Raw genomic sequence first — 14,991 nt, 5'->3', positions numbered from 1 at the left:
TTTTGGAACGAGCGATTTGTTAACCGTAAGGTTTAGAACCTTAGATTTACTCAGCACTGTAGTGTCTTATGAGAGTCCTTTAGGTTCTGGGTATTGGGATGTGGAAGAAGAGAAAACGGTTCCAAATCCAGGGAAACAGGGAAAGATAAGCTAGGATCGGCGCGTCCCGGAGCGCCAGACTTGTTTCCACTTTGGCGGCGGTTGGAGTGGTCGTGGTGGCTCCCTTGGGTCCGGACCCGGACGATTCTGGCAAAGCCCTTAAGCCCCCTCGCGGCCGAGCTGCCCGTAGAGGCCACAGGTCCCTTTAAGGAGCCCAGCGGGCCGAGCAAGGGGCGCGGGGGGCGGGAGGAGGGTTCCCGAGCGCGCGCCACGTGACGGGGCGGCCAAGTGCGCTGGCGAGTTTGACAGAAGTTTGAATCGGACTCGAGGGCTTTCTGCAGCCGGAGGGGCAGCGCGGCGGCCGCGACCTCGGCGAGCGCCAGCAGCAGCGCCCCCGCGACCCAGCCTGGCCCCCGGGCCGCCGCGGGCCGCTCGCGCTCCGCCCCCGCTCGCGTCTCCAGCCGCGGGTCCGCAGCCCCCCGGCAGACCGCGGCCCCCGCAGCCCCCCGGCGAGGGAGCCGAGACCCCGCGCCGCGCCCCGGCCCCGCTGAGCCAGCATGTCCTCGACGGAGAGCGCGAGTCGCCCAGCGGACAAGTCGCCGCGCCAGCAGGTACTCCCCCCGCGCCCCTGGGGCTGTCTCAGCTCCCTCTCCACCGGGGTGTCGGGACCCCTATTCTGCCCCCTCTCCAGGGCACAGGTGGGAGGAAGGGGGCCCGAGCTTTCCCCGGGGCCCCCACCGCCCTGACCCCCAGCCCTCCCTGTCCCCACAGGTGGACCGCCTGCTCGAGGGGGTGCGCTGGCGGCGGCTGGAGGAGCCGCTGGGCTTCATCAAAGTTCTCCAGTGGGTGAGTCGCTGCCCCAGCCGCGGGCTATTTCGGGAGCCCGGGCTGTGACGCTGACCCGAAGCAATGTGGCCAGAGTAGGGGGGCAGGGAGGTCCTGAAGCCGCCGCCTGCGGAAGGGTGGGGGGCGGCGACAGGTGGGCGGGGGAGGGGCGGGCTGGGGTGCTTCTCCAGCACTTGGTGGCAGGAGGGTGCGAAGCGAGGCATGCAGCGTCCGGGATTCGGTCCTTCTATGTGCAAGGAGCCCTTGCCCAAGGCGCTCACATTTCACCCGGGCAGAGGAGCGGGGTGTAACCTTTCCAGAACTCTGATCCTGCACATACCACTCCTAGGTGGCGGGAGGGGGAGGAGGACAAGGGGGGTGTGGAACGCTGCGGAGGGCAGAGGAGGGAAGGATGCAGGGGATGGAAACCATCCTGCACCCAAACCCACCAGGACCTGGCTGGTCCTGCAGGTGCACTCAGAGGACAGGGTCCAGGCTGATTGTTGCCCTATTGGGGTCACTGGAATAATCTGGGTTCCTGGATCTGAGTGAGGAAATGGCTGGATGGATGAATGAATGAATGAATGAATGGATTTTATGGCTCCAGGATTAAATAAAACAACACAAAAGTAAGTTAAAATAAAAATCGCAGTTTGCCCAAAATGTAACTTGTAGAACAATATAAACCATTATGCTGGAAAGCTGGGGCCATGGGTTCCAGACCTGGTCCTGCCTTTTTCAACCATGTGACCTTAGGCAAGTCACTTCGCTGGATTTCAGTTTCCAACATTAGTCAAATGTTGATCAGAACAACCATAGAGTCCCCTTCTGCTCTAAATGGATTGGCAGGCTAGAATATTGCCCCCTATTAGGCTTACTCTGTGACCTTGAAGAAATCATTTGCCCAGGGTCTCGGTTGTCCTGTGATGGTCTAGAGGAAAAATAGTCTTCTTGCTTCCCTGGTGCTTTGAGACACTGTTAGACTCTGTCCTTCCCAGTGCCCAAGGCCTTGTGGGTAGAAGTTAGGAATGTGGACAGGTGCAGACACTCTTTCAAATCATAAAGACTTGTTGGGAGCATTTAGTGTACTATCACAGAAGAGGTTTTAGATAGACTATCCACATACCAAATGGTGTGTGAACAACTTATTAATGTGCTTTCAGCACAGATTTCAGCTAGGGAGTAAGTTACCATTAATACTGAGGAGGGTTGAGTTCTAAAGGGCTTTTAACTCACTGGAGATTGGAGTTAGCACCATGTCACCGATTCCTAAGTCATTGTTTGGATGAGAATCATCAAATCTGGAATTCAGGGGCAATAGTGCATTTGGGGTTATCTCTGGATATCTGAGACCCTGACTGGGGCTACAGGCCAACCTGGGGTGCTTCCAAGTACAAACCTTGGGACCCAGTGGGGACTTTCCACTCTGCCTGCTGCCTCAAGAGCGGTTGGACAGACTGCTGACTCAGCTCTTCCGCCTCCTCCCACTTTCCTGTTCTGACCTGCCACTTGAGTACCGGAGGGGGCTGTATAGGAATGATATTAAGGCTCCACGTGACTGCCATCCAGAACTAGGGAGCCATTATGAGCGATCCGAAGGAGCAGAGCCCGAAATGTAAGAGTACAATTTTATCGTTAAACTAGATAAATGGATCTAATGGAAATTTGAGAAAGGCTGTCAAGGGACGAGGAGAACAATGAGGTTATTAAACTATGGAATCATCCTCCAAGGGGGTGTTCTGCAAAGCCGCCTTCTTCAACCTTCCTATCCTTTTTCCAACCCCTCCCCCACCCATTGCCCCCAATACCGCAACATTTCTAGAAAGCTGCACAAAGCCATGCCTAGGAGAATGATCCAGTTCCCTCCCAGGTTCAGCACTGATTCCCTAAGTGTTGACCCTTTTATGACCCCTAATCTCTTAAAGAGTGGATATGCCTTTCTCTCATAATGCTAAGTCCAGGGGCCCAAGGCTGGACTTTGAACTTGGCCTTCATTGGAAAGGCAACGTCTAAAGGAGACTTGATTTGATTTTACTGCAGAGTGTGAGTTTCATTTGCCTTGCGTCTCTGCAGATGAGCTAATGTAAAAGTATATGGGAGCCAGCACCAGAAATGACAGGGAAAGTGTCATTTGGGACTTTTACTTATTTCTTGCTTGGAGGGATCAAATGCTCCTGACTAGAAAAAGGAAAAAACAAAACAAAAACAAACAAACAAAAACCTCCCACAAATCTTAATAATAGAAAACTTTTGTTGTCATTATTACCAAGAGCAAAGGTTTTACTGTAATCCTGGTGGGAAATAATGTTATTCATTAGTCAGCAGCTTGGTTTACTGTATCTTTAAAATTCAAAAATTAACTAATCTCACCTCAATTCCAATTCTGGTGTCTCACTAAGTCAATACTATGGGCATAGACAAATTGTAGGAGAACAATGTTTGTTTGTTTGTTTGTTTAAGAAAAAGGCAGACTTTGAGGTTAGGTGGGCTTTGGTTTACATACAGTCTCCTCTGCTTTCTAGCCGTGGGATCTAGGGAAAAGATCAAACTTTATGGACTTTGGTTTTCTATCTGTAAATGAGGGTACGATCTCTCACGGGCTCACTGGGAGGATTGCAGGTGGTAATATCTGCAAAGCATTCAAGTGTTCGGGAGGTCCGTGGTGAGCCTGGCAGTCCAGGGGGCATTTCGTAAGTATTGGTTCCCTTCCCTCCTATTCCTGAACCTCTCCTGTCCCCCAGTTTACCCCTATATGCAGACTGTCAGCTCGACTTGTCCTTTGGTGAGATTATTCAAATGTCACTGCCAAATCCTTACTTTGAGGGTAAGGTACAAAAGAATCTCCTGGATTACTAAATCTCTGTTTCAGTAGGAAGTCACATGATCATTAACTGGGTGTGCCCTGGATCTAAAGCTCACCTTTGAGGTGCCAAAGTCACTTATTTGGGTCTGGGATCTCTGTAATGAAAACCAGCTATTTCAGTAAGTGTGGAGAATGTGAAAGCAACCCATCAGAGTCCATGAGACCAATGAGGCGATGCGGGAAGTAGGATTTGGGGGGAGAACTTGTCTTCCTTGTTAGAACACTGACATTAACTGGGGATGCTGGGGTTCTCAGGACTGACACAGGAATATCTCCAACAAGCTGGTCAGCCCCAAAGTCCTTAAACTAACGATGTTGTTCTGACACCATTCCAAAATAGATGCAGAGGCAGCAGGAGGAGGTGGCAGGCATGTGTGACCATCTCTGCCTCCAGCAGGGCAGGTCCAGGAAGAGGAAGGCTGGTTGGCACCACAACTCCAGAGACGCACCTTCCTTGTCTCAGGGACTCCATCCCTCCTCAGTTCCTGTTCTTTATGACCAGCTGGCTCAACTCAGAGCCTCGTGCTTGGTGGCTGGGGTGGTTTAGGATTTTCCCGCTCTTCCCTGCGGCTCAGTCACCTGGCAGGGTTAGAGAAGGAAGCAGAATGGGTGCAGAAAGGTGGAGAGGTTGTCTCTCTGCGCCTGCACTCCAGGTCAGAACTACACGTCCCTCCGTACAATCCTCCCTGCGCGCAGTAGAGATTCCCTTTTCTCGGCCTTAGTAACTATGACGCAGGGTTTTTGTTTGTTGTTTGTTTGAGCATGACAGTCTCCTTTCTGGGTGTAAATTCTTGCAAGCAGGCAGTCTTATTTATCTTTGTGTCTCCAGTACCTGGCACCAAGTGGATGCTCAATGACTATTTGTTGATAAATGAATAAACACAGTAGAAAAAGTGCTGGACAGAGAATCGGGATATGCAAATTCTAAGTCTGGCTTTCACATTGGCTAAATGTCACCTTGGGAGAGTCACTTAATCTTTTGGGGCTTCAGTTTCCACCCCTATGGAATGAGACTTTGGCGTTCGATAATCTCTGAGATCCTTTTTGTTCAGCTGCTCTGTGAACCTGTGAGATTCTCCTCCAAGTTTTCCCTTCTGTCTGTTATCTAGTACCAGCTGACTGTGATGTTCAGACTTAATCATATATTCTGGTTAATAAAGGGTTATTTATATAAGGTGTTTAGAGATGCCTGACTTTCAAAGAATCAGAACAGAAGAGAATACAGTTAGGATGAAAGTTATTGTAGGTATCTTTTGCCCATAAAAGATTCATAAAGCAAGGTTCATGATTGTCAGAACCTCAAGGTTGTCACCCAGACATAGCAGAACTTTCGGTGATAATGGAAGAGTTCTATAATGTGTTGTCCAGTCTGGTACCTGCTAGTCACATGTGGTTAGTGAGTACTTGAAATGTGGCTAGTGTGACTGAGCAGCAGAATTTTAAATTGTACTTAATTTTAATTAATGTACATCTAAGGAGGCACACTCGGCTAGTGGCTGCTGTCGTGGATAGTGCAGCTCCAGAGGGTGGGCTCCATGAAGACAGAGATTTCTTTTCTCTTTTGTTCACTGCTAAGTATCATTGCCTAGAGCAATTCCTGGTACATAGTAGATGCTCAATAAATGCCATCTTTCTGAAGATGTCATGGGTGCTTGTCAAGAGAGTACTGGTGAAAAGAGGGTCTCATAACTGCCCAAGTTACTGCCCCACGCTCACAATGCCTACATTCTCAGGGAACCTATACCAGGCCATTTCCTTACTAACTGCCAACGGATAAAAATACATCTAACTGCGCTGCCCTTCCTAGGTTGTGACGTCCTAATTGTGTCCAGCTGGACATCAGAAGCCAAGAGGAATAAAGAAACATCTAAGAGGAGCCAGAGAACCACAGAGCTGACAAAAGATTAGAGAATGCCTCTGAGACAAGTCCCACCAGGCGAATTAGGGTGTGTGAAGGGTAGTGACACAGAGGCGTTGAGGGACTTCTCTGCAGCTCTGTCGGGAAGGGGAGCGCTCGGCTTTACAGCAGCCTTCGAAATTTCAAAATTTCAGTCAAACGAGGAGGCTAGTCTGGCATTGGAGAGAGGTTGCACTCTCTCTTTCCCTGTAAGCATTTAAAAATGGAGATAACTTACTTGAGTGAGTTAACCCTCCTAGAAAGAGAGAGGTGCCCATTATGACCTTTCCAGAGGGTCAGTGGCTCCATCATGGACAGGATGTGTCAGGCCAGGCGATGCAGGGCGGGGTCGGGGCACTGGGCACCATCCCAGGGCCAGCACAGCTGCTGGCCAGCCCAGCCAAGAGCACATGGACAGCGCTGCCCTCAGAAAGCGAGAGAATTGCAGAGTTGGAAAGGCCTCCAGGTTACCTCCTCCCGACCCCTCATTTTACAGGCGAGGGAACTGGGACTCCGAGAGCAGAGCGAGGTCACCCAGCTCATTTGTGACAGGGCCAGATTTCTAGACTCCTAATCCCAGCCTCTTCTCACTCCGTGACGCTGTCAAGCATCAGCCAAGTAATGTGCACACAACTCTATTTCCAGCCCTGCAATGCAGGCCGGGGGTGCAGATTAGCTGTCTTCTCAGTGCATAATGTCCAAGACTCCGCGTCACAGAGAAGCACACAGAAAACAGGCCATTAGCAGCATAATGTCCCTGCTTAATAAGAATGATGATGTCACGATAAAGCCAAGGAAAGGGGGCCTGAGCAGATGATGTGGGAGGAGAAGAGACTCCAGTTTCTCACCTCCTTTTCTATTCAAAGCTTGCCTCCCCAGAAGGAAAATTGAAAATCCTGGGATGAAGGCATTGCATCTCACTTAAGACAGGAGGTTTAGTAAAATGAGAGGAAAACAATTCAAGTGACCTGAGAAATAACAGCATCAACCAGTGACAAAGGGACACCACTGGGGAAATAGCGAAGGCTGGAAAGGCAAGTGGAGGGTGCTTCCCTCTGGACTTGAGCCAGGACCCTCGGCACCAACCCTGCCAGCGCTGCTGGGGAAAGGGGGGCCAGGCTGGCAGGACCGTGGGACAGCAGCAGGGCCTGTGCCCTCTGGCCCCTCTGGAGGCTTGGCAGAAGTTGTCCCCTTCAGCTCTGCCTCCACCGGGGCAGGAAGTCACTGGAAGTTAGCCACAAGGTCAAAACAAGATTCAATGATGGCCTGACCTGTGGTGGCGCAGTGGATAAAGCCTCGCTTGACCTGGAAATGCTGAGGTTGCTGGTTCAAAACCCTGGGCTTGCCCGGTCAAGGCACATATGGGAGTTGAAGCTTCCTGCTCCTCCCCCTTCCCTCTCTCTCTCTCTCTCTCTCTCTCCTCTAAAATGAATAAATAAATAAATTAAAAAAAAAAAAGATTCAATGATGACTTCAAAAGAGAAACGGAAAGAACCCCAAGTGAGCCCTATCGAGGTTGGTGCAGGGGAATTGATTTCCAGGGTGCCTCTCCCTCAGGGAGGAAATTCAAGGCCAGCTTTGAGCTAGAAGTTTCCAAATGCCGAAGTCGCTTTGTGCTTAGTCATCATCTTAAGGAGGCTGCCTGTGGTCCCCAATGTCACATCCAATGGGGAGATCAGGGAACTCTCCATTTGTTCTCTCTTCTCCCCCCCCACCCCCAGATACCACTCAAAGCCAGCCTTGTTCATTTGACTGTTCGGTCCAGCGCCCTATGCAGTGACTACAGCACCTGCGGCTGGCACCAATGGAAGCCATGGGTCTCTGACACCCCAGCCCCATATCTGCCCCGCTTAGAGTCAGAGGGTAGTTCTGAAGGGCTAACCCTCGGCTGCACGAGGTCGCCTGACTCTCGAAGGGCTTCCCTCTCTCTCAGCTCTTCGCTATCTTCGCCTTCGGGTGCTGCGGCTCCTACAGCGGGGAGACCGGGGCCGTAGTCCGCTGCAGCAACGAGGCCAAGGACGTGAGCGCCATCATTGTCTCGTTCGGCTACCCCTTCAGGTGAGCAGCGCTGGTTTGGACCCCGCACAGCCTCTCTCACTGCAACCGCAGGACCGGCTGGGTCTTTTCCTCCTCCAGACACCCAGACCCTTTGTAGTGGGTCACTCCAAACATGGCCTTTCAGGAATTTCACACACCCTGGCCAGAGAAAAACATACGGGAGATCGGATAGACCATTGTTGTAATAATGTTCCAGTCCAGAGAGAACCGATAGCAGGTAACGACAGCTCTACAGAAAGAACCCGTGCTGTTTGGAATGGGGCACCGTGGGAGTCTGGGCACGTGCGGCAGGTTTCTCTGACCCTCAGCAGTCTCCCCCCGGCTTGAAAGTCAGGATGCTTGTTAGTACCTGTCCCCAGTTCACAATGAGGCGTGCTGTGCCCAGGAAGTAGAAGGAATATAGTCCTTCCTGGGTATTTGGGAGTTTAGGGAGGGGGACCCCAAGTGTTCAGAGGACAAGGGGAGCACAGCTCACCTTTTCAGAAATTTCTAGTAGCAGCAGCTAAGTTAGGTGAACTGTCTGTTGTACATACTAGGATGTTTGTTTCCCTCTCTTTGTTGTGTCCAATATACTCTCACTGTGGCCTAAAGAAGGCCTGAAAGTGGGTGAGTTCAGCTTTTTTTTTCTCTTTCTTTCTTTTCTTTTTTTTTTATATTTTTCTGAAGTTGGAAATGGGGAGGCAGTCAGACAGATTCCCGCATGTGCCCGACTGGGATCCACCCAGCATGCCCACCAGGGGGCGATGCTCTGCCCCTTTGGGGCGTCACTCTGCCGCAATGAGAGCCATTCTAGCGCCTGAGGCAGAGGCCACAGAGCCATCCTCAGCGCCCGGGCCAACTTTGCTCCAGTGGAGCCTTGGCTGTGGGAGGGGAAGAGAGAGAGAGGAAGGAGAGGGGGAAGGGCGGAGAAGCAGATGGGTGCTTCTCCTGTGTGCCCTGGTCGAGAATCGAACCCGGGACTCCTGCACGCCAGGCCGACGCTCTACCACTGAGCCAACCGGCCAGGGCCTGGGTGAGTTCAGCTTTAAGTTGCCTGTCAGGGTCTGTGTTTTCCCTGGAGCAGAATGAAGCTGCTAGTCTGGTGGCTTGGCTTCCGGAAACAGATGGGTTCTGTGTATGGGGTTGTGACCTAAAGGGCCCTGGAGATCCTCGGAAATACATGGTCACCAGATCTGGGCAGGGCGGATGAGTGTGGGGTGGGGGCCGAATGGGAAGCAGGGTTTGACCGGAATCCCAGGGAAGCTCCTGCTTTAACTGCAAGGTTCCCTCCAGAAACAGTCACCCTCCTAGCCTCCTGGGCTGTGTCAGAGTCAAGGTGAGGAGAGCACAGCCGCCCACCGCCCAGCAGAGAGCTCCCCGCAGCAGGGAGAGCCCCGCCTCCACCGGGAGGGCTGCCTGCTCAGGGGCCTCCCCCGCCACCCGCAGGTTGAACCGGGTCCAGTATGAGATGCCCCTCTGTGACGAAGAGTCCACCTCGAAGACCATGCACCTCATGGGGGACTTCTCCGCCCCTGCCGAGTTCTTCGTGACCCTGGGCATCTTCTCCTTCTTCTACACCATGGCTGCGCTCGTGTTCTACCTGCGCTTCCACAAACTCTACACCGAGAACAAGCGCTTCCCGCTGGTGGTGAGTGGGCGCAGGCCACTGGGCCGACAGGCTGAGGTCAGGGTGGGAGCGGGGAGCAAAGCTGGGGCTTTCCTGGGTCCCTGACACCTGCCAGCTCTTTGCTGTTGGCCCCTTAGGGTCCTGTGGCTCCCACAGTTCCCGAGGCCAGTGGAAGGCCTGAGTCTCAGGACTGCCTCTGCCAAACTCCCACCACTTGGTCTCCTCACGGGAGGCACAGTGGCTTCCAGAAGTGGGCACTGGAGTCAGACTGCCTGGGTTCAAATCCTGACACTGTCCCTGACTAGCTTTGTGCTCTTGGAAAAGTGATTTACACTCTCCAATCCTCAGTTTCTTCAACTATAACATGGGAATAAAATAATACTTATCTCAGTGTTCTGGGGGAGAAAAGGAAAATGTAAGTAAAGTGTCTGGTATATTATGAGCCTCACTAAGTGTAAGCTATTATTAATATTATTACCCCCTTACCTTCCCCATGTCCCAGGCATGCATGGTAGAGGGGTGCTGGGGACCCCTTTTGTCTCCTGCAGTCTGCTCTCCCTCTGCGACCAGTTGTAGCTGAGCAGTGGCCGAGCAAAGGGAAGGCTAGGGTGTCCGATCACTACATTGTTCACCTGAAACTAATGTAATGTATGTCAACTGTAATTGAAAATAAGTCTTAAAAAAGGAAAAATGTTTTTAAAAAATTTTAAAGGGAAAGGCAGAGAAGGAAAAATAAGAGAGTTTAGGCCACTTGGGTTGTGGGGTGACACTGACCAGCAGATGCCTTGGTCCATGGTTACCTGACCTGGGTTCTGAGGGCACAGACAGGGGTAGTCCCGGGTGGCAGGATGACTTTGGTGGCAGTGAACAGGTCCCTTAGGATGATCTGGGCTCCCCGAGGCTCCAGGTGGTATGGGAAGACGCAGGGGCCCCAGGATGCCAGTGCATTACAGCAAGAGGAAGAAAAGTAAGGACTCCTGGGGTATGACTGTATTTCCTGTCCCTCTGCTCCTCCCAGGACTTCTGTGTGACCGTCTCCTTCACCTTCTTCTGGCTGGTAGCTGCAGCTGCTTGGGGCAAGGGCCTGACTGATGTCAAGGGGGCCACACGGCCATCTAGCCTGACGGCAGCCATGTCCGTGTGCCACGGAGAGGAAGCGGTGTGCAGTGCGGGGGCCACGCCCTCCATGGGACTGGTCAACATCTCTGTGGTGAGGCCTGTGGCCACCAGAGGGTGTGGGGGAGGCGCGCTCTCCTAGCTGCCCAGGTTTATCCCAGCTGGTGTCCCCTACACCTGGAGTCAGTACCCCCTGTCCCCAGTGCTGGCTGCTGGCTCCTAGCTGACCCTGAGAAGACATGTTGGGATGGGGGGAAGCTGAGAGGCACTGAGCCTCCGTCCCTTCCTCCTTCTGCTCGCTGCCTTCCCGTTTCCCCTCTTTTCTTCCCACCTCCAGGCACGCATGTCCCCCTCCTCCTGCCTCTCTACAGTGTGTGCACGTGGGAAGGGGGACCGGGGCTGCGGCTGCACCCAAAGCTGGGAGCAGATCCTGCGTGGGTGAGAAGGGGCTCGCTGTCACTCAGGGCTCCACCCTGCAAAGGGGCTTTGAGCAGTGCTTGGGACATAGCTGAGGCTTCGAACTTTTCAAATGTCCCCTGTCATCCCTGTCACCTCAGCCCTATCCTGAAAATGACCTGAACCTCCCCAGCGCCCAGCTGCTGAAGGGAGCCTTTCTAGACCTTGCTGGAACCCTCTCCCCCAACATTTTATTGCAAACATCTTCACACATACAGCAGAGCCGAAAGTATTTTACAATGAACACCCACACACTTGTCTCCTAGACTGTACCATGAACATTTTACTAGACTTGCTTTATCGCGTATCTATCCGCCTCTCCTCTTCTATCAATCCATCTTATTTTTAATGCATTTCAAAGTTAATTGCAGGCATCAGTAACTTCCCCCTAAATACTTGCTGCTAATAGGTTTTAAAATATTTAGAATAAACATTTGATGATAGGCCTGGTTGGATCCCTGCCGGTCCCGGCCCTAGGGAGGGAGCACCTTGGACAGCTCTGACGGCTCCCACGCCTCCGGCTGGGGAGCAGCCCCTTCCGGCACTGTGGGAAGAGGGACGGGGCCCCTTGCTCCTGGCTGTGCTTTGTGCAGTGCTCCAGTCCAGGGGCCAGAGTCGCCTAGTGACCAAGCCACAGCTTGGGTGTATCTGGACAGAGCGAGACACTTTCACCGGAGAACACCTTAGTGAATGGTGGCCTTAAACCGTCCCAATAGCCAGTTCTGTCTTGGTTTTCGTCGTCCTCTGTCCTCTCCCCACCCGCCCCTCACCGCCCACACGGGTACTCTCCCGCTGTTCCCACCACGCCCTCTTACTCTTCTCATACCCCCTCCCCCCATGTCTTTGCAGCTCTTCGGCTTTATCAACTTTTTCCTGTGGGCGGGGAACTGTTGGTTTGTGTTCAAGGAGACCCCGTGGCACGGGCAGCAGCAGGGCCAGGACCAGGGCCCCAGCCAGGAGAGCGCAGCCGAGCAGGGAGCGGTGGAGAAACAGTAAGCAGCCCCCACCTGACTACTCCCGAACAGGACAGCACCTCTTCAACCACCTCCGGCTTCCAGGACCTCCCTCTGCTTCTTCCCCCAACTCCCTTCCCCCACCGCTCTGGGCTTTGAGATTTGAGCAATCACCGATGGATGGCAGGCAGCAGCTGCTGGCAACCTGGGCAGCCCTCCCAGGGGCTGCCTGTCCCTCTCCGTGCTGGAGCCCCGGATGGCAGAAACTCAGTGATTCTTTTATACTGCCTGGACCCAGTCATCTTACTTGGGGTCATAAGGACCCTCACAGCCTCTGCTGCAGGTGAGGGTTGGGGGCAGGACACCAGAGTCCTGAGACTGGTTCCTCGCAGCCGCTTCCATCAGCCTGTTCAACTTCAATAAAAGTGGGGGGAGGGGAAATTGGCTGGCAGCCTTCTCCCTGGTCCCTTGCATGGAGGGCTGACCAGTGGTTTAGTGACCCCTCTTCAATGGCTGCCATCTAGGCCCCGTGCTTACACTGATCACCGGACAGCCCTAGCTCAGTATGCTGCCCACTCTTTCCTCTGGCCTCGGCCTGCCCACCGAGCCCACCGTGTGTGAACTGGGGAGGCCCACTAGCCGGGGATACAGCCTTCAGAGAGTCCTGACGAGGCCTTAGACTCAGTGGGGAGCAGATATATTGCAACTGCATTGAAATTCAAGAAACTAAAGCCAGGAAACTTGTTGGGGAGTCAGTTTCTTCTATTCCCTCAGTCCTCCTGCCCCTCTAAGCTGGGGTACTTCCCACCAACACTCATACTGGTCCTAAACTCCTTACTCTGCCCCCGTCCTCCTTTCTTGGGCTTGGTCTCACACTTGGGACACAACAGGAGGGGTCTAGGAGCATCTCCATCTCAGCCCTCCCCCCAACCTCTCTGCCCATCTCCCTCCCCCAGCCTCTTGGGTCTGAGGCATTCACGATCCTTTTGCAAGTCTGGCCAAGCCTTCTTTTCATTCCTGTGGGGCCAGGCAGGGGCTTTGAAAGGGCCCAAAGAACCATCATGAGGCTAATTTGCCCCAGAACCCCAGGACATGGATGAATGGGCCCATTTCTTCCTCATTCTCTGCCCCGCCCCCTCTGTTCCTTCTCTGGCCCCTGCTTTCACACTTCCCCTTCTCACTTTACAGAAGGACACACCCTCTCTCTTTGCCCTCCATTCCTCCCTGCTGCCTCTTCTCCTCTCTCTCCATCCCCTCGCCCCGTCCAGGGCAGGCCGATGCAGTTGGTGCTTCTTCACTTCGGGACCCAGTTCCATATTTGTCTTTGGTGTGTCTGCTCTTCCTGACGCCTCCTTCAGTCCCACTCTGGACCCCAGGGCCTAAGACTCAGTGCCAACTGGGCAAGGGCCATCTGTCTTCTACCCAGCTCCTATCCAGTTTTCCCCAGCCGTAGGGCTGTCCAGGGAAGGATGAAGAAGGTGGGATCCAGCCATTTTCCAATCCAGTGCCAGTTAGCGCATTTTCATCCCAAAGGTGAATGTGCCCTGTGCCAATCTCTCCTCAGGACTGAGTTGAATCCTCCAACCTCCCTACCACCCTAAACACACTCACAGGAGCATGTGTGTTACTGGGGCACTCAGGAGTCCGGACCTTGGCCTTTAGGCCAATCGTTTCTTCTTTGGGTCAGAGTTCCCCCATTTGACAAGAGGGAGTGTGAGGTTTACATCCTTAAATGCTCCAGAATCCTTCAATGAAAGAATAATGTTGTTTTGTTTTCAATTTGGGGGAGGGATTTGAGGAGGGAAGAGAAGAGGTGGGGATGAGAGTGTTTCTAAGTCTGAACCTTCCTCTGTCCTGAGCTGTCCCCATGGTTACTCAAGGATAAAGGGGGACAGTTTACCTACAGCTCTAGAAATACAGAGAACAAAGGGATGACCTTCATTTTTCTTCAAGCTGGCCCCTGTGGGGGTCTGTGAGCAGCTTCTACTGGAATTTTGTTTGGATTCTGTGTACATATTTATAATTTATTTGAAATGTGATGGATAAAGTGTTCTCATTTGGGGGCCGAAGTTAGCCACTGGGGGAAGGGGAGTGGGTGGGTCTGTGCTCTGGCCCAGGACTGTCCCTGAGCAGAGAAGGCTCTTTCTCCTGAAAAGCCTGGCTTGTTCTCAGCCAGGAGAGCTTGGGTTTAGGCTATGGCCTCTCTCTCCCTAAGAAGAAAGGCTACTTCACCTCATTTCTTCCAGAGGGCTGGGCTAGGCCAAATGCCCAAGGACAGGGCTGTCCTCATAGGATCCATGTCCCCTCCAACCAGGGCTGGCATCACCGCTCTGCCTAGTGGGGCCAGAGGTAGAAGGTGTCTGGTTTCTCCAGCTGCCACAGGAGGCCCAAAGGCAGGACCCTTTGCCCTAGTAAACTCTGACCCCACCAGGATGTCCACCTAGGACCTTCTCCGAACAAAAGTTCCCTCTACCTTCATGGTCATGGGTCTCCTACCTCCGAGGTTGCAGGTCAGGGGTTGGGGGGGGGAGAATGTTGCATGTTGTTTTCTGGTGCTTGTTATTACACATTGGAATAAACAGTGCTTCAAGCATTTGCCACGAAGGAGCCAAGACTGAAGCCCTTCTGGGGATTTCTTTTCTCTTCCTCCCCTCGCTCTAAGTTCTTGGACAAATATCTACATTTCCACCCGAACATCATTCTACTCCCCTCCACTCTGCACCCCAAGCAATAGAGTCCACAGACTAAGGAGTTGTTCCTGGCTGGCCCTAGTCTGGTGACATCTCTTTTAGTGGCACCAATCAGTCCAAAGCAACTGAAACCCATTAGCAAGTTCAGGGCAAACTCAAAAGGCGAGAGAGAGAAAGAGAGAGAGAGAGAGAGAGAGAGAGAGAGGTGTTTCCACAATGCTGTTTTCATTTGTTCTCCTACCATCTGTGACCCAGACAAGCTTCCCGTCAAGAGTTGAGGAGGCCATATGCTTGCCCTCTTGGCTACAAAGGTTCTTGCTGACCAACTTGCACCACCCTCCCCCTCTTTGGACAGTCACACACTACTACTGTCTTCGGACAGTCACATTTACATTCTCCAGAAAAATACACCTGGGCCCAATATTACA

General features: G+C 52.9%; 1 protein-coding gene across 1 annotated transcript; it reads left to right on the top strand.

Annotated features, from left to right (window-relative positions):
• Positions 1-407: 407 nt before the first annotated feature.
• SYPL2 (synaptophysin like 2) lies at positions 408-14,455 on the top strand. Its single transcript, XM_066247169.1, has 6 exons — positions 408-710; positions 871-945; positions 7,618-7,742; positions 9,168-9,369; positions 10,367-10,558; positions 11,770-14,455. The coding sequence occupies exons 1-6, from the start codon at positions 657-659 to the stop codon at positions 11,914-11,916; spliced, it is 795 nt and encodes a 264-aa protein (XP_066103266.1). The 5' UTR covers positions 408-656; the 3' UTR covers positions 11,917-14,455.
• The last annotated feature ends 536 nt before the right edge of the window (positions 14,456-14,991 follow it).

The sequence above is a fragment of the Saccopteryx bilineata genome, chromosome 11 (genome assembly GCF_036850765.1).
Source record: "Saccopteryx bilineata isolate mSacBil1 chromosome 11, mSacBil1_pri_phased_curated, whole genome shotgun sequence".
Taxonomy (NCBI): domain Eukaryota; kingdom Metazoa; phylum Chordata; class Mammalia; order Chiroptera; family Emballonuridae; genus Saccopteryx; species Saccopteryx bilineata.
This window is presented reverse-complemented; position numbering and strand designations above follow the sequence as displayed.